Genomic DNA, 27,895 nt, shown 5'->3' with positions numbered 1-27,895 from the left:
ACTCTGTTATTTTGTTCAGGTCATTCTGTAACATTTCTGCCTCACAATGTGAAGTTATTGCCCTAATTAATTTTGTGTCATCTGCAAAAAACTGTATTTTTGACTTACCGTAAAATCCTTTTCTCTTAAGCTCATTGAGAGACGCAGACTTCTTGATTAATATCAGTAGGGTTATACTGCCCCCTACAGGTGTAGGACACTAGGCAGGAAAAAAATTTCTGGCCACACCTATGGGCAGTCCCAGGGGGTATATCCTCTCTCTCCCTGCTATAGGATGTCAGTTATGTAACAAAGCAGTGTCAGAGACTCATACCAACCCAACTCAAAATAGAGGGGCGGGTACTGCGTCTGTCAATGAGCTTAAGAGAAAAGGATTTTACGGTAAGTCAAAAATACAGTTTTCTCTGTCGCTCATTGACAGACGCAGACTTCTTGATTAATATCAGTAGGGACGTCCCAAAGCAGTGCCATAAATGAGGGGTGGGATAACAGAAATAAAATCCAATCCAGAAGGCCAAAACAGAGCCGACCAGAAGAACAGAGGACTCATCAAAACAAGAAGATGAGACCCATCTGAAAAAAACAAAACCCCCGAGGTAGACCAAAGGTCCCCTCAAACAGCAGCCTGAAAAACTTTGCGGCCAAAAGAGACATCCGCCGATGCCAGCACATCAACCTTATAACATTTTGTAAAGGTATGAACCGACGACCAGGTAGCCGCCTTGCAAACCTGAAGCACCGACGCCTGATGGCAGAAGGCCCAGGAAGCACTAAGAGCCAGAGTAGAGTACGCCTTAACAGGGAACGGAGGAACCCGACCCTTAATAGAATAAGCCTGCACCACCGTCTGTCTGATCCATCTGGAGATAGTCGCGGCAGACGCAGGTAACCCCTTTCTAGGGCCATCCGTGATCACAAAAAGTGAATCAGCCTTACGAAAAGAGTCAGTAGTTGCCAAGTACACCCTGATCGCCCGAACCACATCCAAGGAGTGTAACGCAAACTCCCGAGGATAACTGGGCTTAGGACACAGGGAAGGTAACACAATATCCTCATTCAAATGAAAGTCGGAAACCACCTTAGGAAGGAAGGATGGATTCGGATGAAGAACCACCTTATCCTTATGAACCACCAGATATGGGGAACGACAGGACAACGCAGCCAGTTCCGACACCCTGCGTGCAGAAGTGATAGCCACCAAAAAGGCCACCTTCTGGGATAAGGTAAGCAAGGGAATCTCCCTAATATTTTCAAAGGGAGGTTTCTGGAGAACCGACAACACCAAATTAAGATCCCAAGGGTCTCCCGGACAGACACAATCAGTGCGTCCACCAGTGCCTTGTCTTGCGCTATGGCGGAGGCAGAAAGGTCATCCTCACTATCAGAGGAGATGGGGCGCAAGACAGCAGCCCCAGAGGAGGAACCCGCAACAGCAGCGACTGGCTCAGAATCAGAATCTGAGGCATCAGACAAGACAGGGGTAGGCGGGGGTCGCTTTTTAGCCCCCCGTCCCTGACAGGCCACCTCCACCCGGGACACAAATGACTCCAGGACCGCCGAAAATGCATCAATGGTGAGCGGAGAATCGGCGGGCCCCGCGGCCACCTCGAGGGGATCAGGTGGGGACACATGTGCAGCAGGGTCCATGGCAACACCAGGGGAATCCATCAGCAAAGTATGACAAAATTGAAAAAAACTTTTTTTTTTGAAAAATGTCACCCAGCGCTACAGCGCCCCTCAATGGTCAGACAGCGTGCCTCGAGACCCCCCGCAGAGAGAGAGACCCCCAAAAGGCTCACCACACAATGCACCAGAGTTCAGTCTCAGCGCTGTCTACATGACAAGGAAGTCCTGTGGAGCGATCTTCCCGGGTCTAGGGAGGGGCTCCACCCCCCTTATACGCCCTCAGTAACTCCCACAGCTGCCCAGCTCTGCAAACAAAACGAGCTGGGTGTACCAAGATGGCCGCCGCCATGAGCCACACGAGGGACTACAAGAAAATGGCGGCCCCGCGCGCTGCGGCGGGAAGGGGGTCCCCACATCACTAACAGACGATCGATCGGCAGGTAGGCCCTGGGAAGCCAGGGAGGAAGCCCCCCGCACAACAGCCGTCCGCACTGTCTGGACCACCCCCCACCCCCTTAGCGGCCTGCACGCACAGCTAGCCACCCCACATGGAGGGGGAAGAGGGACACCACATGAGGGGGGTGCACAGGGGAACAGAGGGGAACCCAGATTAGTGGGGGGTCCGACCGTCCCAGGGAGGGGCCCGGGTCCACCCCAGAGTCAGCCATGAGGAGAAAGGGGGGAAGCATTTACTCACCATACGGGAACAGAGCGGGCGCCACTCCAGACAAAACCCCTTGCCGCCCGGGGGGGGGGGTGTCGGCCAAATGAGACGATGTGGCTCGGCCATCGACCGGTCGTATGCGACTCGGCGGGACGTTTAACCCGCGGGCCAGTCCCCGTCCAGCGGGACTATGTCGCGGCCGACCCAGCGCGGAGCTGGGCCTGCACGCGCTCGTAGGCCAGCTGGGGTGACCACTGGATCTCAGCATCCAGCCCGTCGCCCAGATCCGGCATAATTGCTTGAAGATCTCACAGGAACAACTGAAGAAAAAAAGCTAACTAAAAAAAGATTTATCTAAAAAAACTTGCCAGGACCAAGGATCCCAGCAAGGAACTTAGGTCCTTACTCCTGACTAGGCAGAAATAAACTGACATCCTATAGCAGGTAGAGAGAGGATATACCCCCTGGGACTGCCCATAGGTGTGGCCAGAACTTTTTTCCTGCCTAGTGTCCTACTCCTGTAGGGGGCAGTATAACCCTACTGATATTAATCAAGAAGTCTGCGTCTGTCAATGAGCGACAGAGAAACTGAGATTGAGCTAATGATCCCATCCTCAATGCTATTTATGAATAAATTGAACAAAATTGGTCCCAGGACTGAGCCTTGGGGGACCCCACTTACCACCTGAGTACGCATTATTTATTACCACCCTTTGGACATGCCCCTTTAACCAGTTTTGTATCCAAGAGCAAACCTTGTGGTCGATGCCTGCAGGCCTTATTTTATAAATTATGCGTTTGTGGGAAACTGTATCAAACGCCTTAGCAAAATCCAGGTACAACACATCCTTTGGTCTCCCCCTATCTAGCACACAGCTCACCTCCTCGTACAATGTTAACAGATTAGTTTGACAAGAACGCCCTTTTGTAAACCCGTGCTGAGTGATTACTACTGATGATGTTGTTCTCTTTAGCAAACTCTACGATATAGTCCCTTATCACTTCCAGAAGTTTACATACTATTGACGTCAAGCTGACCGGCCTATAATTTCCCGGGACATGGCTCTGCCCTTTTTTTGAATATTGGTAGGAGTCAGTACAGGAATCACTGCTTGCAGACAGCAAGGTACCATGAGATATATATTCCTTGCAAATTAAAAAGTAAAAAGCAGAGGAGAAGCTTCAAAGCATGCAGGGAATCCAGGAAGTTGTGAAAAGTTATGGCCAGCAGACAGGCAGAACTCACAACGTGGACAAAGAGAGAGGGTGCACCAGCCTAGTGCATGACCACAAAAACAATTATAAAAAATGAAACTCACATGTACTCACATAAGTGTAAAACTTCAGGAATATAAAATAAATCTAGTACAGATGCGCGAATGCTAGCCATTCACAAGGGCGTGGCTTTTGGGTTTCAAGGAGTGTGCCCCTTCATCAGAACTTTTCTGAGGAGGGTACGGTCTTTGAAATGGGTAAGCAATGCCCTTGCAGATGGGCATCATTTGCGCATCTGTACTGGATTGATTTTATATGCCTGAAGTTTTACACTTTTGTGAGTACATTGGAGTTTCATTTTTTTTATATAATAACTTGTTTTTATGGCAATGCTCTTGGTTAGTATGCCCTCTCCCTTTGTCTTTGTTTTAGCTATATGGTCTAAGGATGTTCCCATCTGAGAAGCATAGTAAGAGTTATACATTAAAAATTCCTAATTTACATTTTTGTTCTCTGAAGAGATTAAAAGAGGAGTACTACTGGCGATCGCTTCTGTAGACTTCAATAGACTTCAGGTATCTATCCACCTTCAGCGCTGATGTTTTTTATTATAAAATTCACAGCATGAAAAGAGATCTTTCAAGTAAGCTTATATTGGATTGTCATATATAACTATTGTTTGTATTGCTTTTACAATTGTAGGTGGAAAGAGTTCAGAGTTACATTTACTGCATATTCTGGTGTTTACCTTTCTTTAGGCATCTTGGGTATTTCAGCACACCGTCCAAGCACTGAATTCTCAGAGGTTTTGGATCAGATATCTGATATCCAGGTTTGCACTCGAATGTTATATTATCAAAATGTTCACTGTATAGTTTTTTGGTTTTATCTACTGACCATTTATGCTGTATATTGTTTTGCTGCATATCAGTTTCTTTTACTGTACAAGGTGCTGAAATGAGTAAAAGAGATAATTAGTTTAAAAATACACAATACAATAAAAAACACGTTTTACACCTAGGCTCCATTCACACCAAGGAGGTTTGGACAAGTGCACATGTTTCTTTTTGCGTTTCTTCATGTCACCTTTAACCACTTAAGCCCCAGCCCTATTTCGGACACTTTTTGTTCATAAGTTAAAATCAGTATTTTTTCCTAGAAAACTACTTAGAACCCCCAAACATTATATATATTTTTTAGCAAAGACTCTGGAGAATCAAATGGCGGTCATTGCAATATTTTTTGTCACGCGGTATTTGCGCAGCGGTCTTTAAAACGCCATTTTTTGGAAGAATTACGAAAAATCACATTTCACTGCATTTAAAAAAAAATTAAACAGTAAAGTTAGCCCATGTTTTTTGTATATTGTGAAATATGATGTCACGCCGAGTAAATAGATACCCAACATGTTACGGTTTAAAATTGCGCACACTCATGGAATGGCTACAAACTACGGTCAATAGAAATCTCAATAGGCGTCGGTTTAAATTTTTTAACGGTTACCAGTTTAGAGTTAGAGTGTAGCTCTTTTTTTGAAATGATTGCTCACGCTCTGGAAATCACGGCAATACCTCACATGTGTGGTTTGAACAGTGATTTCATTCTCAGCTCGACTTCCGTATACGTTTTCTTTCGTGCGCGAGCTAACGGTGACGGGGGCGGTTAAAATTTTTTTTTTTCCTATTTTTTTCTTTAACTTTATTACAGGTTTTTTAAAAAAAAAAATCTGATCACTTTTATTGCTGTCACAAGCAATGTAAACATCCCTTGTGACACCAATATGCAGTGACAGGTACTCGTTATGGAGGGATCGAGGGTCTAAAAGACCCTCGATCCCTCCACTACACTTTCATGTATGCAAAACGCACAAAACGGCATTTTTGCATACAGCCTTTTTAAAATCTGCCGCCTTTTGCAGCAGAGTAACCCGGAAGTAACATCATGGACGCTGCCTCCGGGTTACATCATCAGAGACCCTATCGAAGCCGCTTCCGGCTTAGAGTGGGACTCCATCCAGCTGGCGGATGCGCCGGCTGGGTGTTCGGGTCCCCCGGTGGGACAGGAGGCCTGAGCAAAGTCAGGGAAGGTGGCGGCAGGGGGGGAACGCCCCCTCCAGCTCACCCGGGTAACGATCGAGCAGCTCCCGAGCCGCATCGGTCATTTCCGACGGAAAGCCGACCATTGGCTCTAAACCAAGGTAGAGGCATCACCCTGGTGTAACACCACAAAGTTTGCCGACGTAGGGATACGTCACTTTGCGGTAAGTGGTTAAGCAGCCTAATAATTTCAATGGGCTGCCCTATGTGAGCTAAATGTGCAAAAAAGGTGGCTGCGCCATTTTAAAATATTACACTACTCCAAAATGAATGGTAGTGTGCTATCATGCATTTGGCACATGTACAGTGCTTTTGTAAGGTGAATGGGGTGTGCCGTGCATTTGCAAAATAGCAGCATGTTTTTGTGCATTACAGGAAAGCATACAATTTTGTGCACATTCCCACAACTTACTGGTGTGAACAAAGCCATACTTTTAGGCATACTGTATATAAAAAAATCTCAGTTATATGTGGCTGATAGTCTATGATCTTTTCCATAAAAAAAATATATATGGGAGTCTTTTGTACTATTTATAGTTTTATTTGTGCTGAAAGTGCAATAAAGTTTATTTAGTCTTCACTTTGCAAGGGACGTTGCACATTGCACAGGAGTTTTCCCCCCCCCAGAGCTTAGTTAATGAGGTGAATCTCTGCTGATTTCCAGTATACAATCATGTGCAAGCCAAATTTATGTTTTGTTTTGTTTTTTTCCTTGCGCATGATAGGATATTCTTTGCAAAGTACAATTTAACCTAATTTCTAAGCTATGAGGAGGAAAAGTGCAACTTCCAATGTTACAGCAATGGACACGCAGGCAGCAATAGAAACACATTAGTAGAGTGGAAAATGGTTAAAACCTATACCTAATGCTTGTTGTTGCCCATGTGCCTGCTAATTTATTTACTTAATGTTGTGTCACTAGAACAGAAAGTATCCTATTGGTGATAAAGACAGCAAGAAAAAAAAAAAAATGGGATGGAAGTTCTAAGCCTTCCCTATTGTATCCAAAAATAAAAAAAAGTTCAAGATGGAGTTTAAAATTATCTTACATAGTGCTAAAACCAATTGTCCAACATCAACAAGAAGTCATGCACTGAGAAGGCAAAGAAAGTTGTCTTTGTTGCTACTATTGCACTAGACATCCACCTGTCATATTTTTAAAGGCCCTATGCTCATTTTGGTTCTACTGAAATCTGGTGTTGGCAGAGGTCTGGTACAGTTCCAGAAACCCATGATCTTCCATGCTTTTATATATCAGTTAGGGCACAGTACATGGGGTGACGTGATCTTACCAGCACAGTTCCACTAATGGACATTGCGTATATGTGTTGCTACATTTTTTTTCTTGTGCATATGCGCAGCAGTATTGTTTTTTTAGAAAGATATGTCCTATATTTACACTGTATCTTTTAATATAGATCAATTCTGTATCACACAAAATATCCAAGGTTAAAATTTTAATGCAAATAATGGTCAGTCATTGCAAAAGTCAATAGCTTTTCATGATTTTGTAATGAAGTAAAGCACAGTGAATAAACAATGTTGTCATGCCTTGTTTCTAAATTACTGCAGGCAATGTTACGGAATATGTTGCCAAAGACCTAAATGCAGGTGTACATGGCTGTCGCTCACATAGCACTAAATACAGTTGGAGAACCATATTATGTTTAATTTCTTTCCACTGTACTCTGCAAAACAAGTGCACACTAATGCAGGTAGGGGTCAGACAACATACTTCACTTGCCCTTAAGGTACAACTGTCATTGGAGCTGCCTTTGTGGGCCTCCAAAAAATGCAAGTTGCCTAGCTCTGTCTGGTTTCAATACTTTGAGTAAATAGGGTTGATTTACTAAAGGCAAATAGTTTGTTCACTTTGCAAGAGAAGTTGCACATTGCAATGGAGTTTGCCCCAGAGCTAAGTGAATGTGTTTAAGTTTACTTTTAAAATAAGACCCATTTACATGCAAGCAAAACAGAAAAGAAAATCTGCATATCTGCTTACATATGATTGAATGCTGGAAGTCAGCGTAGCTCTGGGACACATTTCCTTGCAAAATTCAACTTTCTTTTTTAACATGAACAGCCTTTTTGCCTTCAGTAAATCAACCCCATTGGCTTGGAACAAACATGCTCTAAATATTTGTCAACATTGTGTCACTTTTGATTCTCTTTATACTTTTCCAGGTCTGTAATTCAAAATGTGTTGAAATAAAAAATCAGTATATTAGAGAAGAGGTACAAAATATAATACCGTGATATACATTCCATCATCCCCAATAGTAGAACAAAAAAGGAGGCACAAAGACCAAGAGAGGTCCAGAAAAGCGGGACTATATCGGCATGTGTATGGTTGGAGGGATGCAATCACAACACCACTATGTAAAAAACATATACAACTTTATTGCCATATGGTTAAAACAAACAAAAATTACATTACAAAATAATAGACATATTAAAATACATGGATCCGTGATTACTATATGCTTGTAATGGATACAAATATACCACACCAACGGATCTCAATGTATGTGCAGTCTAGCGGTCCCTGAAAAACCAACGCATTTCGCAATTGTAGCTTCGTCAGGGTACTACAAAGACCAAATAGATGCTGCACTGTAGATAAGGCAGGCAGGAGTTACCACACTCTTGTGCAGGCGTCGGGAGCCCTTTAAAGTGGACCAATGTCAATGGTGGGGAATACATTTTATATTGGAGGCAAAATAAGCCCCCACATGAAAAATAAGGGCTGGTTATGTTACAGAGTACCAGGGAAATCTCTGAATATATATCATAGGCAATGATGAATTAAATCCTCACTGGTCACATATGGAAAGGTATACCAGCCACCATGGATTCTTTCAATCCTATGACTTTGTAACCAGAAGGACCAGAAAGCCTATTATAGTGTCCTGTTGTTAGGGACTCAAAGAGTACAGAGCCCGACAAAATTAAAGCACCATCCCACCTCGCCGCACAGCGTCTCCAGTGTGTACTGCCTTGGTGTGCCAGTGTGAAAGCAAAACTTTCCCTTTTGGGTGAAGCTCTGATTGGTCATAAGCCCCTGTTCACACTGAAGCCGACTCTTTGAAATCGTGCAACTTCACTTGAAATCGCACAATTTCCAAGCTGCATGTCAGTGTGACTTTGGGTGCGACTTGGCTGACATCTGCATGACTTCATGCATAGATGTTTATGCAAGTCACTCCTGAAAGCACAAAAAAGAGTGCAGGAACTTTTTTCAAATTGGTGCGGCACTGCAAAGACGGAGTGATTTAATCAGTACCATTGCCGACAATAGGTTACGACTTGTCATGCGGTTTGGACCTGTCAAATTGCATGACAAGTCGCACCAGTGTGAATGGGGGGGGGGTAAGGTGAACATAATTTTTACCTTAATGCATTCTGTGCATTAAGGTAAAAAAACTTTTCAAATGTTGCTCCTCCCCTTCCCCCCTTGATGAATTGAACAATTACCTGAGCTTGATCTCAGTTCAGCTCTGTGCCCATCTGCAGACACTCTTCTCCCCTCTATTTCTTTTCACAAAAGACTCAGCAGCATCGGGAGCCATTGGCTTCTGCTAATGTAAATGAAACCTCCCCTGCGCTATCACTACCTAACCTCAAAATCAATAAAATAAATCAAACACAAAAAAACTCAGAGCTGCAGCGAACACCGGGGAGGTTGATTTACTAATGGCAAATATACTGTGCACTGAAACTGCACCTGAAAATGCACTTGAAGTGACCTTGCTCTAGATCTGAGGGGAAGCTCTGAAATGAGATGAAAGCTCTGTTGATTTCTATCATCCAATTATGTACAAGCAACAATGCTGTTTTTCTAATCTTCCTTGCATTTGTGTATTCTTTGCAAATCAAAGATTTACCTCATTAAGGGTCCTTTCACACAAGTGGTCAACTCAGCGGACTCTGCTTTGCTCAGCGGGGGATCGCTCCGCTGATCCCCACTGAGCAGGCGAGTGACAGGTCCGTCTCTGCTCACAGTGCAGAGCGGAGATGGACAGAGTCCTGCTCTCCCCTATGGGGAAATCGGGTGAAAACAGGCCACCTGTCTGTTTTTACTCGATCTCATCTGATCAGATCCTCCGGGCGGATGGAAAATAGCGTTACCATCCGTCTGGATTTTGGTGGACAGGATTGGATCATATAGCTGCGGGTGTCAGCAGACATGTCACCGCTGACATCCGCCACTCCATAGGGATAAATGGAGGGAGGGTCCGATCAGATCCGCCTGAAAAACTCACATGCGGACCTGATCAGACGGCCCGTGTAAAAGGACCCTTACTAGTCTTTGGAGCAAGTGCACTTGCAGTGCACAATATATGTGCCTTTAGTAAATTAACCACATTTATGTGTTCCCACACCAAAAGTAAAAAATCTCAAAAAACTGTTGCACTGCTCAAATCAATAAAAAAGCTAACCATATATAAAAATACTACTGAACACAGATCATATTATGTGATAAACAATGTTGTGTATCAAATTGGCATCAATGCTCCACCCAAAACTGAAATATTGCATAAGTGCCCAACCCCAAATAAATGCTTTATTTTAGTTGGGGGTGGAGCACCTATGCAACATTTAAGTTTGGGGTGGAGTATTAATTTCAAATTGATTCTCAATATTGTTTACATATGTTTTATGTGTGATGCAATATTTCAGTTTGGGGTGGAGCATGTAATGACAATTGGCTCCTGTCAGTCAAATCCAAAGAGGAGGGAAGTGGGGGGGGTCAGGGCCGAGCCATACTATTTGTGTCTATAGATGCACAAGCCTGCACGTCTGCCCCCATAGCAAGCGGTTTGCTATGGGGGCAGACAAAGAACAGCAGGAGCAGACAGCGCTGGTGAAAGAACCCCAGAAGAAGAGGTTTGGGGTAAGTATGACATGTTTGTTATTAAAAAAAAAGAAGCTTTACAATCACTTTAAGGAAATATTGAAAAATGAAAAAATAAAGCACACACACACACAGTGAGGACAAGTGGACATGCTGGTCTCTCTGCATTGAAAGGGGGCATGCTGGTCACTCTGCATTGAAGGGGGCACACTATACCTTGATTACTGAAGGCCCCATTCACACTTTTGTGGCCTCAAAGTCACGGACATTTTTTACAGCGTTTTTTGCCGCAAAGCAATGCCTATTACATTTTTCTGTTTGCGCCCCCCCCCACCCCAAACATTTTGAGCACCAGCCGCCACTGACCTGTGATGAATTTCAGTCATCTTGCAAACCTGGCCTGTTAGTGGGTCCTGAGGACAGGATTTGAGAACCACTGTTCTAGAGCCATATGGCGGAATATGGAAAATGTGCGGTTCACTGAGCAAAGGATTAGGATCAGGTGGGTGGGGGAGTGGGGAATGACTTGGTGACAGTTGAGACAGCAATTGCAGGAAGAAACATTTAATAAACCACCATTTGCCATAATAATACATTTGGGAGATAAGGACATAAGGTGAAAGGGGCAGATGGAACCTTTTATTAAAAGGGTGATAAGATATGCATTGGATAAGATAAAAGTTTTCAAACACACACATAGTTGTATCACTAGTTATATTCCAATCCTTATAGAAACATGACAGAATTTCACATGTACAAAAGTTTAACTGGGAGTGTTACAATGCTGTAAGGAAAATTAGTGGAGTGGCAGTTCATCACTTTGAGGGAGATGCACAGGACCCATGTCTATTCAGGGGGACTTAGTACACCTGAGTGGCAGGGGATGTGACACCTTCCTGGAAGGATTGCAATGCACAGTTGCTATGTTTCTTACCATGGGAACTCAGGGGTTACAAGTGGACAAATAAAAAATTAAAAAAATCAATAAGAAATTATTTTCCATTAGCTAGAGTGTGAAAGCATTGTGACTGGTAAGTGTGAAAATTCAATAATAAAGATGGATGCTTGCTGGTGTGGGGTTGTGCAAAGGGTTGGTGCCCTTTTGTTGTGTTTCTTCCCCGCTTGGAGGCATTCTTTCGACATGTAGATGGGTCTAGCCTACCTATATGACCCGGTAGGGACAGGGATGGGACACTGACCAACTATAGGCAAGCAGTAAGCAAGTTTTTGTAACATCTGCTGATGTAGGGCTAAGCGGAAAAAGGATTCAGGAGTGGGAAACCATGCCTTTGAGGCAGAAGTACAGGTGTAATGGAGGTAAGAGCAGCATCACAGGGTTGCAAAGCTCTTCCAGCAGTAGATGAAAATTAAAAGGAGGTGGGGTTTGTTGATCACTGGATAATCAGAAAGAGGTAGGAATGTAGAGAATCCTAACATTCTCTGCAGCCTTCCTGATGGTCATGTGAGGGTCTATCAGCCTACATGTGCTTTATTGAATTGCAATTGGTAAATACTATTGTGTGATAAATTATTACGAAAAAAAAAGTAACAAGAACAAAGATTTGAGCCTTCCTTGGCACACTAGTGCAAGGAATGAGAAGTATGATCGGTAATTATCAAAGTAGGGAGTTAATGTATAAGGATAATGTGATCTTTACTGATTCCTACATAATAAAATTAAAATAAATGATATGTTAGACTTAGAGTGATATCTTGTCTGTAAGTATTTATACAGGATTCTGCAATTTAAGGAACTTGTGGTAATAATCCAAATTCACACAATCATTATATATATATATATATATATATATATACAGTGCTTTGCGAAAGTATTCGGCCCCCTTGAACTTTGCGACCTTTTGCTACATTTCAGGCTTCAAACATAAAGATATAAAACTGTATTTTTTTGTGAAGAATCAACAACAAGTGGGATACAATCCTGAAGTGGAACGAAATGTATTGGATATTTCAAACTTTGTTAACAAATAAAAAACTGAAAAATTGGGCGTGCAAAATTATTCAGCCCCTTAACTTTCAGTGCAGCAAACTCTCTCTAGAAGTTCAGTGAGGATCTCTGAATGATCCAATGTTGACCTAAATGACTAATGATGATAAATAGAATCCACCTGTGTGTAATCAAGTCTCCGTATAAATGCACCTGCACTGTGATAGTCTCAGAGGTCCGTTTAAAGCGCAGAGAGCATTATGAAGAACAAGGAACACACCAGGCAGGTCCGAGATACTGTTGTGGAGAAGTTTAAAGCCGGATTTGGATGCAAAAAAATTTCCAAAGCTTTAAACATCCCAAGGAGCACTGTGCAAGTGATAATATTGAAATGGAAGGAATATCAGACCACTGCAAATCTACACAGACCTGGCCGTCCCTCTAAACTTTCAGCTCATACAAGGAGAAGACTGATCAGAGATGCAGCCAAGAGGCCCATGATCACTCTGGATGAACTGCAGAGATCTACAGCTGAGGTTGGAGACTCTGTCCATAGGACAACAATCAGTCGTATACTGCACAAATCTGGCCTTTATGGAAGAGTGGCAAGAAGAAAGCCATTTCTTAAAGATATCCTTAAAAAGTGTCGTTTAAAGTTTGCCACAAGCCACCTGGGAGACACCCCAAACATGTGGAAGAAGGTGCTCTGGTCAGATGAAACCAAAATCAAACTTTTTGGCAACATTGCAAAACGTTATGTTTGGCGTAAAAGCAACACAGCTCATCACCCTGAACACACCATCCCCACTGTCAAACATGGTGGTGGCAGCATCATGTTTTGGGCCTGCTTTTCTTCAGCAGGGACAGGGAAGATGGTTAAAATTGATGGGAAGATGGATGGAGCCAAATACAGGACCATTCTGGAAGAAAACCTGATGGAGTCTGCAAAAGACCTGAGACTGGGACAGAGATTTGTCTTCCAACAAGACAATGATCCAAAACATAAAGCAAAATCTACAATGGAATGGTTCACAAATAAACATATCCAGGTGTTAGAATGGCCAAGTCAAAGTCCAGACCTGAATCCAATTGAGAATCTGTGGAAAGAACTGAAAACTGCTGTTCACAAAGCTCTCCATCCAACCTCACTGAGCTTGAGCTGTTTTGCAAGGAGGAATGGGCAAAAATTTCAGTCTCTCGATGTGCAAAACTGATAGAGACATACCCCAAGCGACTTACAGCTGTAATCGCAGCAAAAGGTGGCACTACAAAGTATTAACTTAAGGGGGCTGAATAATTTTGCACGCCCAATTTTTCAGTTTTTTATTTCTTAAAAAAGTTTTAAATATCCAATAAATTTCGTTCCACTTCATGATTGTGTCCCACTTGTTGTTGATTCTTCACAAAAAAATATATCTTTATGTTTGAAGCCTGAAATGTGGCAAAAGTTCGCAAAGTTCAAGGGGGCAAAATACTGCACTGCACTGCACTGTATATATATATACATACATATATATATATATATTTATATATATATATATATATATATATACACACACACACACATATACACACACACACACATATATATGTATATACACACACACACACTAATGTGACCCTAATTAACATTAATTATTTATTTTTTTACATTGCAACCATAAGTGGATATTTAGTATTTATGTTATACTAAATTACTTCAGATTCAAGTTATTATTGCAATATTATATACACTGCCTTGCCAAAAAAAAAAAAAAAAAAAAAAGTCACCGCCTGGAATTAACTAAGCAACTAACTAAACTAAGCATTCAGTAACTATCCTATTCCGATAATTACTGTATGTGCCCAAAGAATGAGGTCAGCTGACTACCTGAATATACTGAATGACCAGTTTATTCCATCAATTGATTTTTTCTTCCCTGATGGCACGGCCATATTCCAAGATGACAATGCCAGGATTCATCAGACTTAAATTGTGAAACAGTGGTTCAGGGAGCATGAGACATCATTTTCACACATGGATTTGCCATCATGGAGTCCAGACCTTAACCCCATTGAGAATCTTTGTGATGTGCTGGAGAAGGTTTTGTGCAGAGGTCCGGCTCTCCCATCATCAATACAAAATATTGGTGAAAAAATAATGCAACGCTGGACGGAAATAAATCATGTGACATTGCAGAAGCTTATCGAAACAATACCACATAGAATTAAAGCTAAAGGCAGTCCAGCGAAATGTTAGAGTGCATGTGCACTGCCTTTTGGCCAGGCAGTGTACATGCAGCTATTTTGGACAGCCAAAAGTGTGTGAGAAACTCTGCATAAATACTGAGATCACATGAAGGACCATACCTCGACAGACTGGCTCCTTTTCCCATTCTCCATCTTTACATGTAATAACGTCTTTTCCTTCAAGCTTATAATAATTTGCACATTTATATCTTACAGAAGAACCTGACTGATAGCTCTGTAATTTAATTTCTGTGATGTCTCCAAATTGCACTACTGGTGGTGCACCGCAGGTCTGTCCAATTCCTAAAATAAAAAACACAACTAAGAGTCACACAACCACATATACATTATTTTTTAAAAATGTTATTTTAAAATATGCCAAAACTTTTTTATTTTGATATTGTACAGAATAGAGAATACTGTACTATTCACTTTTTGTTTTGTTTTGATCTGTTTTTGAGAATTCTGTCTTTTTTGTCTTTTTGCTTTATCTCATTGGGGAGATTTTCTTTAATTTGCTGTCTCAGAGACACAACTGAAAGTTAGAGGAAATCTTTCAAAAGTCAGGGGGAATATCACATCGACAGTTACTATATAAACAGGTGTTTATACTGGAAGATTGGTTCTCATCTCTTGTTCCTTAATTTTCTGTCCCAGTGACATTGGTCATAGAGAAGGTGAATCTCCCCATTAGGCTTCAGATACAGTACGCGTCATCATTTTGAATAATCTAATCTATATTTCCCATAGAAGACTGATGGCAGAAAAAGACCAAGTGGTCCATTCAATCTCTTTTTTTGTCTAAAGAAGTTATTATGTTTATCCTGAACATTCTTTAATAACCTTGCTGTTTTTTTTGACTCACTATTAGGTATGAAATTAAGAGTTTTCATTTCCCTGACATTTCTGTGACAATCTGGAGATTTGGACAAAGTGCATTGGAGTCAATGTAGAAGGCAAATTTGGGGTGGTTTGGTAGTTTTAAAGTGTGAAGTGTGCTTTGAATTGCTAATAGGAATTTGAGAATCTCATTTCTACTACCCTGGATCTGTTCTTGTGTCAAAAATAAGCCCTCATTAGCCTTATTTTGCACTTGTTTTACAGAAAGAAACAAAACTGTTAACAAAAGAAGTGAAAACCGGATTTTTGTCTTAGCGTAAAATCCTTTTCTCTGAGTTTATTGACGGACGCAGTCTCTGATCTTCATATCAGTAGGGTTATACTACCCACTACAGGAGTAGGACACTAGGCAGAACAAAGTTCTGGCTACGCCTATGGGCAGTCCCGGGGGGGGGGGGGGTATACCCTCTCTCCCTGCTATAGGATGTCAGTTTTGTATCAAAACAGTGTCAGAGAAAATAACACCAACCCAACTCAAATAGAGAGGCGGGTATTGCATCCATCAATGAACTCAAAGAAAAGGATTTTACGGTAAGACAAAAATCCAATTTTCATTGACGGACGCAGTCTCTGATCTTCATATCAGTAGGGACGTCCCAAAGCAGTGCTATAAAAATGAGGGGGTGGGAACAGCAGAAAAATAATTCCAAGGCTAAACCATAGCCAACCAGGCAACATAGGACTCATCAGAACAACAAGATGAGACCCACCTGAAAAAAGATTAAACACCCTGAAGGGAGACTAAAACACCCTTAAACGGCAGCCTGGGAACTTTGTGGCCAAAAGAGGAATATGCAGATGCCAGCACATCTACCTTGTAAAACTTCGTGAAAGTGTGAACAGACTAGCCGCCTTGCAAACCTGAAGCACAGATGCCTGCTGGTGAAAAGCCCAGGAAGCACTAAGCGCCCGAGTAGAATGCGCCTTAACAGGGAAAGGTGGAACCTGACCCTTAATTGAATAAGCCTGCACAACTGTCTTGTCTGATACACTTGGAAATAGTTGCAGCAGATGCAGGCAGCCCTTTCTTTGGGCCATCCGTAAGTACAAAGAGCAAATCTGACTTTCGAAAAGACTCAGTAGTCACCAAGTACACCTTGAGTGCCCGAACCACATCCAAAGTATGTAATGCAACTACCTTAGAATGTTTAGGCTTAGGACACAAAGAGGGTAACATGATGTCCTCATTTAAGTGAAAACAGGAAACCACCTACGGAAGGAAGGATGGATCCGGTAAAAGTACCACTTATCCCTGTGAACCACCAGATAGGGAGAACGACAGGACAATGCCGCCAGTTCCGACACCCTTCACACAGAAGAAATAGCCACCAAGGCCACCATCTGGTATAGGGTAAGCAAAGGAATCTCCTGAATACTTTCAAAGGGAGGTTTCTGGAGAACCGACAGCACCAAATTAAGATCCCAAGGTGGCAACAGTGGTCGCACCAGAGGTGGCAAGTGTCGCACCCCCTGGATAAAGCTACACACCAGGGAATGGGCGGCTAGTGGCCTTTGAAAGAAAATTGCCAAGGCGAAAACCTGACCCATGATAGTACTCAAGGCTAACTTTTGATCAACTCTCCATTGAAGGAATGCCAAGAATACAACCACTGATCTTACTGTAGATGGCGACAAAGGTTTTTTAGATCGAACAGACAACCCTTAAGTGGTCAAACAAACAAGGGAAACCCTACCAATCAAAGGTTCTTTGGACCCCTTTGTAGTGAAATTGACCCAACAACCACACAACTAGATGTCATTAATTTGTCGTCACCTAATCTCACTGGTATAGAAAGGAATGTCCTTGTGTAAGAATCTTGGAACATCCTGTTCCAGACTTCCTGTATGCATTCCACCCCTCGGTCAGGTGGAACGCATGTGACGTATGACGCTGACGCCGCCTGTGACGTCATTCTCGGGCGCCGCTCTAGGCGCCTATTTCAATCAGCGGTTTGCACTGTTCGTGCAATAGCTCATACCGGAAGCCTCACCAGTGACCCGTCCCATCGATTACCGAGACCCTGCACCGCTGAAGTACCCATCAGAACGGAGCATCTCCTGCTACACTTCTCCTATACCCTGCTTGCTGCTGCTGTCTCAGAGACTACTAATACTGATAAGTACCCCACAGGGGACCCCCATATCAATACCTTGCTTATACCACAATTATTCTGCTTGCTACTGCTGCCTCAGAGATTACTACTACTGAAGTACCCCACTGGGGACCCCATCTCTATACCAGTGCTACTACCATTACTATGCTTTAACCCTGCTCACATATACGTTGCATTAAGAAGGATATTTTCTCCTGTATGTCCGCTTGCTAATTTATGTGCCTAGTTCTGTGTATCCAGTCTTTGCCACCTGCTACTTACACTGCTGCATAATTGTTTAAAGCTGCGCTTCTGCTAGCAATTGTGTCTTGTACCAAAGATTCAACCACTGTGATGAGTAAAGAGAGTTGAGTCGGGTGACTTAACAGATTCTTTGCAATACTACTGAGTGGTTTTCTGCAGCTGAAGATCCAAACCCTTAATTATAAATAGCAGATAGTTACACCTTGCTCTTGGGCTCACCTTTTGCCGACACAAGAGATGGATCATTTTGATATTATAAAGGGCCTTAACCTGTTTGGGAGAAAATTGACGTATAACTATTTATTTGATGAGGAGAGAAAGAGGAGAAAACAGGATTGCATACTTAGGGAACAATGGAAGGACATTAAGGTCCGTGACTTTCAGGCACTCAATGACCTCATGGATCTCTTGGATGAGAATGAGGCCTTTGGCAATGCTAATCCTTCTTTCGCCAACTGCTCCAGGTCTATCAGATTGGAAGGGTTCCATTTCTCAACCACTGTTTTGAGATCTCTCCACAGGTGCTCTATGGGATTTAGATCTGGACTCATTGCTGGCCAGTTCAGTACTTTCCAACGCTTTGTCTTAAACCTTCTTTGGGTGCTTTTGACGTGTGCTTTGGGTGATTGTCCTGCTGTAAGACCCATGACCTCTGATGGAGACCCAACTTTCTGACACTGGGCCCTACATTCTACCCCAGAATTATATGGTAGTCTTTAAATTTCATAATGCCATCCACTGTCAAGATATCCAGTGCCTGAAGCAGCAAAGCAACCCCAAAACATAAGTGAACCTCCACCATGTTTGATTGTAGGGGCTGTATTCTTTTCTTTAAAGGCCTCATTTCTTTTTCTGAAAACAGTAGAATGATGGGCTTTACAAAAAAGCTTTAATTTTGTATCGTCTGTCCACATCACATTCTCCCAAAAGGATGTTGGCTTTCTCAAGTAAGTTTTGGCAAACTCCAATCTGGCTTTTTTGTGTTTCTGTTTCAGCAGTGGGATCCTCCTGGGTCTCCTACCATAGCAGCCTTTTTCATTCAGATGGTGACATATAGTGGGAGCTGACACAGTTGTACCCTGTGCCTGAAGGTGAATTTGTTTGGAAGTTGATCAAAATTCTTTATCCACCATTCAAACATTTGAATCCTTTGTTGCAATCTTTGGTCGATTTTTCTCTTTCGTCCATGGGGAGATTAGCTACAGTGTCATGGGCTGGAAACTTCTTGACAATGTTACGCACAGTGGACACAGGAACAATAATATCTCTCGAGATGGACTTGTAACCTTGAGATTGTCCATGATTTTCCACAATTTTTGTTCTCAAATCCTCAAACAATTCTCTGCTGCTCTTTCTTTTCTCCATACTCCGTGTGGTACACAAAGATACAGAACAGAAAGGTTAAGTCAATTTTTCACCATTTTAACGGGTGTTATTTTTATATTGTCAGCACCTGTTAATTGATACAGGTGAGTTTAATTACAAATTACAGGAGCATCTCAACCTTGGAATGCAATTATTTCTTACAATTTTAAAAAGGTGCCAATAATTTTGTCCAGTCCATTTTTAGAGTTTTGAGTGGAATGTGTCAGATTTGGCTTTTTGTTTCTCCACTTTTTGGTTCATTCTAATACAAACAATTACATTTGTAATTGCAACAATTTTCTGTGAGAAGTGGTGCATTATCTGACAGAAATGCAGGGCTGCGAATATTTTTGGCCATGACTGTATACTTCACCAAAGTGTCCATTGTCTCCACAGTTGCTTCTTTTGTTCTTCTTTAAGGTAGGCTCAAAGTGTCAGCTCTCTAACTATATTTCAAATATAATTTCAAATTATATATTCAAAATCACATGTAAATATTACTGTATATTAATTTCCACATTGTATTTCAACTGTTTCTAACCTACTCCAATTAACAACTTGCATACCAAACTCTAGCTGAAAGACGGTTACAGCGTGGTTGGCTATTTCTGGGAGGGCGTCCATGGATGTCTTTCTGGAACCCCACCCCCTGCACACCCCCTGGGGCATGCATTAGGTGCGCTCTGTAACCACTGTGTCCTCTGGGCACAGCTGATCTTAGATTGGGGTAAAGGGTCAATCACAGCGGCCCTTTACCATGTGATCAGCTGTGCCCAATCACAGCTCATAACCAGCAAGTCTGTATACATGTTATCAGCAATCCTTTCCTCACATTTTGTGTCTGTGTGAGGAAAGGATAGCCGATAACCGGCAAGGCTCTCAGTACTATGTTTACACTAACAATCAGGACACTGGTCATTAGTGCCCTGATCATCAATGTAGCCCCATCAGTGCCAATTAGGGATGATCGAACTTTTCAAAAGTTCGGTTCGACCAGAACACCCGAACTTCCCGAAAGTTCGGCCCGGATTACAGAACCCCATTGAAATCAATGGGACCCGAACTTCGGTAATCAAAAAACACAATTTTGAAGCCCTAAAACTCAATGAATGCCCCTAAAAAGTGCCTAGGGTTCTGGGTCATGCCCCAGGGACTATTAATCACACAAAAAAAAGTTCTTAAAAATTTTAATTTTTGATAGAGAGCCAATTATTGAAAAAATTATTGAAAAAAAAAATTAGATTTCTTTGGATTTAGTGTCTGGGGGGTCTAAAAAGTGTACCTGTGAAGTTTCAGCTCTGTAGCATGTTCAGAACCAGAAAAAAAAAGTTTGTTTGTATTAGAATTGCAATAGAACAGGATAGTGGCTCTGCTATTTTCACACCTTGCCGGTTTTGTAGCAGGCGTTTTTTTGGGCATTTTTTGGGGGTCTTTGGAGGCAGGCATAACATCAGAACTTCTGTGTAGGGGTATATATACACACACACACATGTATGTATATATATATACATACACATATATAGGTGTGAAAGTAGCAGAAACCTATGCTTGCGCTAATGAAATAATTAACACCCATATGGCTTCTCTGCTATAACACCTATATATGTGTATGTGTATAAATACATATAAGTGTGTGTGTATATATACACCTATACAGAATTTCAGATGTTTTGCCTGCCTCCAAAGACCCCCAAAAAATGCCCCAAAAAAAACGCCTGCTGCAAAAACACACCTGGGCGCTTTTGTAGCTGGCGGTTTTTTGGGCATTTTTTGGGCGTCTTTGGAGGCAGGCATAACATCTGTACTTCTGTGTAGGGGTATATATACACACACACATGTATGTATATATACACATACACATATATAGGTGTGAAAGCAGAAACCTATGCTTGCGCTAATGAAATAATTAACAGGCATATGTCTCCGCTCCTATAACACCTATATGTGTGTATGTGTATAAATACATATAAGTGTGTGTGTGTATATATACCCCTATACAGAATTTCAGATGTTTTGCCTGCCTCCAAAGACCCCCAAAAAATGTCCATATGTCCAAATGTGTTATAGCAGAGAAGCCATATGGGTGTTAATTATTTCATTAGCGCAAGCATAGGTTTCTGCTACTTTCACACCTATAGATGTGTATAGGGCTGCGCATCTTCACTTACCTCACGATTCGATGCGATTACGATTATTAGGGTCGCGATTTGATACGATTCGATTCCGCGATGCATCACGATGCATCACGATTACTGCCCAATGCCCAGCCCACTGCCCAATGGTTTTCAAAACTTTATAAAAAAAAACAAACAATCAAGCAGTCACAAATAAAAGAATCCTTTTTATTTTCATTTGCTTCAAAGGACACTTTCCTGGACCCTGTCATGGCCTGCAAGCCCTGCATACTTTAGTGCACTTGCACTGCAAACATATAGGAAGGTCTGAAAATGCAAACAGCATAGCAGAGACAGACAACAACACTAGTATTTTACTAGAAGTAACAGTAAAATTAGTAAAAAACTGTAGTAGTGCAGTTTACTGCTTCATAAAAGAAAATATTAATATAAGCCAGGTCTACTACCATTTAAAGTACAACTAAAGGCAAAACTTTATTGATTTTGGATAAAGTTTTGCCTATAGTTGTACTTTAAAGGCAAGCCAAGATAGAAGAAGCCAGCCAGCCAAGCTAATATTCTTGTGAAAATGGTCATCATAAATTCCCACAAAACATTATATATAAATCCTTTTATGTGAATATGCATTGCAATAAATTCCAGGTGTGCCATAACCTGTCCTCTACAAAACAGAGCACTTCCTGACTAGTAGCAAACATCAAGGGTGAACCTGGCAATAGTGCACTGCTGCATAACTTCCATGTTCACCGTGATGTTTGTTTAACTCTGCAACTGCCAGTCAACTCAAGTGAGTTGATGGATTGGCTGCTAGAGGGGAGTTACAAATATAAGCTTTAAGCTTATCAATTCACTTATGTCACTTTTATGTCACTTACTTTACAGAAAACGTTACCTGTCCTGCAGACAGTCTCTGTCTCTACCACGATTAAACCCAACTGAAGCCAAGCCAAAGCCACCATTAGAGGAAGGAAAACCCTTGACAGAGTAAATCATCAACTGAAGCTTAAACCTTGAGTAAATCTTCATGGGATCACAAAAAAACACACAACACGATTGTCTGCATCAGAATCATGAGAACTGAAGAAAGGTTTGGCATTGGCACACTGGTACAACTCAAGGCATATAGGTTAGGTCAGGTTTGTGTGTATTTGTGATCCAGTAAAGATTTAATCAAGGTTTTACGCTTCAATGTATGATTGATTTAATCTTTCAAGGATGTCCTTTCCTGTACCGTGGCTGCCTGGCTTGCCTTAATTTGTCTAGATACACTTTAACCTTTAGTATTTGTTTGGTTGAGGGAACCCCCTACACTTGCTATTGCTACAGAGTACAACAGACCAGCAGACAGACATGCGTTGCAATAAATTCCAGGTGTGTGCCATAACCTGTCCTCTACAAAACAGAGCACTTCCTGACTAGTAGCAAATATCAAAGGTGAACCTGGCAATAGTGCACTGCTGCATAACTTCCATGTTCACCGTGATGTTTGTTTCCCCCTGCAACTGCCAGTCAACTCAAGTGAAGTGAGTTGATGGCTGCTAGAGGGGAGTTATACAAATATAAGCTTAAGCTTAAATAATTATCAATTCACTTATGTGAATGGACCATTTTTGAAAACAAGCCATTCTCCATCTCTCCAGTGCCAGAAAAGCTGTAAAAAATATAAAATGTTCCAGGTTCACTGCGATTGTGTTTGCCCCTGCCATTGCCAGTCAACTAAACACAGTGTGTGTGTGTCGTGACTCGTGACAACTCAAAAGCTTATACGCAGCCTCAGCATCAACTCAACACACACACACACACTGTGTGTGTGTGTGTGTGTGTGTTGAGTTAATGCTAGAGCTGCGTTATAAGCTCTTGAGTTGTCATGACAGTCAGTCAGTCAGTCACGTTACAGAAAGAAAACTTTACCTGTACTGCACTGAGCAGCACTCTACCATGTCGATTACATCTGTAACTGAAGCCAAGCTAGCCAACAAGCCACCATTAGAGGAAGGAAAATCCTTGAGAGAATAAATTGTAAACTGAAGCTTAACCTTGAGGAAATCCTATGGGGGGTCACATTCACAAACTCACAAATATAGTATATTACACAAGAATCCACAATTGGTGTATTTATTTGTGATCCAATAAGATAAGACTCGAGGTTAAGCTTCAAATGTACAAGTTATTTCTCTCAATGATTTTCCTTCCTATAATGCTGCACCGTGGCTGGCTTGGTGTCAGTCAGTTGTCTAGAAGAAAATACACTTTAATATTATTTATTTGGTTGAGGGTTAAATGAACCCCTGCCTACTTGCCTAGACACTTTTAGTGTGAAGCAACGGAACGGATTATGGATTGGAAATGGACACATTGGACAGGACAATCTTCAAAAACAAACCATCAGTGCTATAAAGCTATAAAACAAGACTGGTGATGTGACTGACTGGTGACTGGCGGCAGATTGAATTAGTAATTACTAATTCATTAAAAACATGAATTAGTAATTATTTCAGTGCTTAGCATTTGGGAACATGTAGGTTTTTCTGTAAGAACACTAGATGATCCACATGCTCAGACTGCTTCTTTTCGCTGTTATAACATCTCCTGCAGTAGAGAAAACCCGCTCTGCAGATACACTTGTACTTGGGATACACAAGTATTGCTTTGACAGCTGAGAGAGGAGGGGGAATATGACCTCATGCTCACGCCACCATTTCAAAGGGTCCTCAGTGAGAGGCAGAGGTGGGGCTTTACAATATTTTTCCATTTCGTCTTCTGCCTTGGCATAAGGGGTTTTAGGTTCAATTGCACCATCAGTGAAAGACTTCCCCAGCAAAGTCATGAGCAGCGATGTTGTGGCCTTTTTTTTGGGAGGAGAATGGCTGTCCTCAATGAGTGTTGTTTCTTCTTCCACAGTTGCTTTTTCCCTAGGCACTTCATCCACATTTGTCCTTCTATTAGATGTAATCTGTGTGTTTGAACAAAAGATAATAGTATAAGAAGAACTGAACTGACTAAGAGTGTGATTCATTGATGAGGTGTGGGAAACAGCACGGTAATCCATACCATACAGTTCCACTTCCCACACCGCATCAGTGAATCAGGGCATGTTATTACACAACACAATGTAGCTGAGCTTCTAGCTGTCTGGGAGGAAACATGATGAAATTCTAATTACCTCCAAAGATGCAGCCTCCTCAGTCACTCCTCTGTATATCTCCGATCTCTCCTCCTCTGTGAGAATAAAAGGCAGTCCTTTAAAGCGAGGATCCAGTGCAGAGGCTGTATGAAGGATCTTCTTCTCTGCCTCACTGCTGTACCTCTTCAGGAGATCTGTTTTGATGGCATTCTTGATCTCATGGGTCATGGGTGTGTCTCCCATGGTGTCTGTCATGCTCTGGAGCAGTTGTGCATTTAGAGGGGCAATGAGAGACACTGTTGGGTTGCGCTCTTCTGACATCAGCAAGGTTGCATCCTTCATTGGCTTTAATGCACTCACAGCGTCCTCTGCATTTGACACATCTGTTTCATTGAGAGTGCAGAGATCAGATTCTCCTTTTCTGACTTCTGGAGACAGCAAGGTGGCACAAACTGCAGGTTGTTGTTCTAAGAACCTCTCGACCATGTCATATGCGCTGTTCCATCTTGTTGGCACATCAGTTATTAGCTTATGATTAGGGTTGAGCGAACACCTAGATGTCCGTGTTCGACGGGTTCGGCCGAACTTTAAAAAAAAGTCCGGGTCCGTGTCCCGGACTTTTACCGAACTTTTCCCGGACACCGAACCCCATTGAAGTCAATGGGGACCCGAACTTTAAGGCACTAAAATGGCTCTAAAACACCAAAGGAAAGGGCTAGAGTGCTGCAAATGGCAGCAAAACGTAATTAAGAGCATGGCAAGTGCTCTGCAAACAAATGTGGATAGGGAAATAACTTAAAACAACAAAAAAAAAACAGAAAAATAAAACAATGTTCTTCTTCATCTCTGAAGGACGAGGCCCATATGGAGTAGGAGGGAGGTTGAGGTGGTGGTGGATGTGGCGGTGACATAGGCGTGCGCACAGGGTGTGCTGGGTGTGCCTGGGCACACCCTAATCACCTAGGGCACATAGCATTGCCAGTGAGGAGATGGGAAAGATCTCCCTGGGACCTGCTCTGCTCTATTTCTCCTTGCCTACAGGTACATGGCCCCGATACATTACTCTCCCTGCTGGCAAACACATGCATGTGTATTTCAACTTTGGGGTGCACACCTTAATGCAATAGGCTGCGCACACCTATGGGCGGTGTAGGTGGAAGCGGCGGTGGAGGAGGACCAGGGCCGGATTAACAGCATCATGGGCTTGGTGCTGAGGATTTTGAAGGGCCTTAAGGGCCGTGCCTTGCCATGCACCCAGAGGAGGAAGGGTGCAGCCATGCATGCCTAATTCAACATGGGATGCTGTCTCTGAAGCCCATAAACACATCCATGCATCGCCAACTGTCCCTCCTTGTCCGGCCTTCACGCTGTGTGGGGAGGTTCTGAGGGTGCTGCCTGGGGAAGCGAGCATAGAAGCCAGACTTCTGTGTTTACAAGTGACAGAAGAGCGGTAACAGTGAATATGGCCAACCCGGGGCCTATATAAAAGGTAGGGGCCTGGAGCTGCAGCTCCAATAGCCCCTACATTAATCTGGCCCTGAGGAGGAGGACGAGGTAGCCAACACTGCTTCTTTTCAAAAATTTTAAATGAGGGTACACCCCAAAAGAGTGAGAAAGAGCAAAAATGGAACAATGGGTGGGTAAGGTCGGTATCCATTGCTATTCTGCATAAGGTACGGAAAAGTCCCGTGGGATCCATGCCTGGTTCATTTTAATGAACGTGAGCTTGTCCACATTGTCTCTGGACAGGCGGCTGCGCTTGTCTGTTATAACGCCCCCAGCCGTGCTAAATACCCGTTCAGATAATACACTGGCTGCAGGGCACGCCAGCACCTCCAAGGCGTAAAGGGCAAGCTCAAGCCATGTGCCCAATTTGGAGACCCAGAAGTTGAAGGGGGCAGACCCGTCATTCACTACATGTAGGCGTGTGCACACATACTGCTCCACCATGTTGGTAAAATGCTGCCTCCTGCTAAGACGTTCCATCTGAGCTGCTGGTGCTGCTGTTTGTTGTGGCGTGCTGACAAAGCTTTTCCACATTTCGGCCATGCTAACCCTGCCTTCTGCGGTGCTGGCGGTGCCCTGGTTGCGTTGGCGACCTCCTCCTCCTCCTCCTCTGCCTTGTGCTTCCACTGTGGCCCCGCTGTCAGATGGGAATGCCAGCAGCATGGCGTCTACCAGCGTGCGCTTGTACTCGCGCATCTTGCGATCGCGCTCCAGTGAGTGAATTAAGGACGGTACGTTGTCCTTGTAACGGGGATCCAGCAGCGTGGCCACCCAGTAATCAGCACAAGTTAGAATGTGGGCAACTCGGCGGTCGTTGTGGAGACACTGCAGCATGTAATCGCTCATGTGTGCCAGGCTGCCCAGAGGCAACGAAAGGCTGTCCTCTGTGGGAGGTGTATCGTCCGTGTCCTCTGTATCCCCCCAGCCACGCACCAGTGATGGCCATGAGCTGGCCTGGGTGCCACCCTGCTGTGAACATGGTTCCATCTCCTCCTCCAGCTCCTCCTCCTCCTCATCCTCCTCATCCTCCAGAACTGTGCCCCTGCTGGACAATTGCGTCCCTGGCGTTTGCGTGTGCAGGAACCCACCCTCGGAGCCCCTTGCGAATGACTGCCCTGAAAGCCTTGGAAATGTTACCTCTTCATCCTCCTCCTCCTCCTCATCCTGTGCCACATCCTCTTCCATCATCGCCCGAATTGTTTTTTCAAGGAGGCATAGAAGTGGGATAGTTAAGCTGAGAACGGCGTCATTGCCACTGGCCATGTTGGTGGAGTACTCAAAACAGCGCAACAAGGCACACAGGTCTCGCATGGAGGCCCAGTTAAATTAAATAGCGGAATAGAAAATATGATCCAAAAAAAGTGTATGTATATCACACGTACACAACCACACTGGGCCCCAATTACTATTGTTTGTACCCCTAAAAGGCTAGATGAGGAGTAGGGGGAGTATGGAACAGGCAGCACCCTCAAACCTTCAGAAGTATGAGATGAACCCCAACAACTTGGAAAGGTGGATCTCTCTCACACGTACCGACACAGACTATCCCGCAATTCAATTGATCCTCAAAGGTTTTTATTGAATAGCGGAATAGGAAATATGATCAAAAAAAGTGTATGTATCTCGCACGTACACAACCACACTAGGCCCCAATTACTATTGTTTGTACCCCTAAAAGGCTAGATGAGGAGTAGGGGGGGTATGGAACAGGCAGCACCCTCAAACCTTCAGAAGTATGAGATGAACCCCAACAACTTGGAAAGGTGGATCTCTCTCACACGTACCGACACAGACTATCCCCCAATTTAACTGATCCCCAAAGGTTTTTGATTAAATAGCGGAATAGAAAATATGATCCAAAAAAAGTGTATGTATATC

General features: G+C 43.0%; 1 protein-coding gene across 1 annotated transcript in view; it reads right to left on the bottom strand.

The window, feature by feature from the left end:
• Positions 1 to 27,895, bottom strand: part of LOC309562208 (uncharacterized protein) — a gene marked incomplete at its 5' end in the record, with an annotated part of 1,875,955 nt that overhangs the window by 307,858 nt on the left and 1,540,202 nt on the right. The window contains 2 exons of the mRNA XM_082266327.1: positions 4,254 to 4,457; positions 14,751 to 14,933. Coding sequence (XP_082122453.1) covers positions 4,254 to 4,457; positions 14,751 to 14,933 — 387 coding nt within the window. The remainder of the gene's footprint in view (positions 1 to 4,253; positions 4,458 to 14,750; positions 14,934 to 27,895) is intronic.

The sequence above is a fragment of the Pelophylax lessonae genome (genome assembly GCF_965119305.1).
Source record: "Pelophylax lessonae genome assembly, chromosome: 8".
Taxonomy (NCBI): Eukaryota; Metazoa; Chordata; class Amphibia; order Anura; family Ranidae; genus Pelophylax; species Pelophylax lessonae.
The sequence above is the reverse complement of the archived record's forward strand: the minus strand, read 5'-3'. Positions and strand labels throughout refer to the sequence as shown.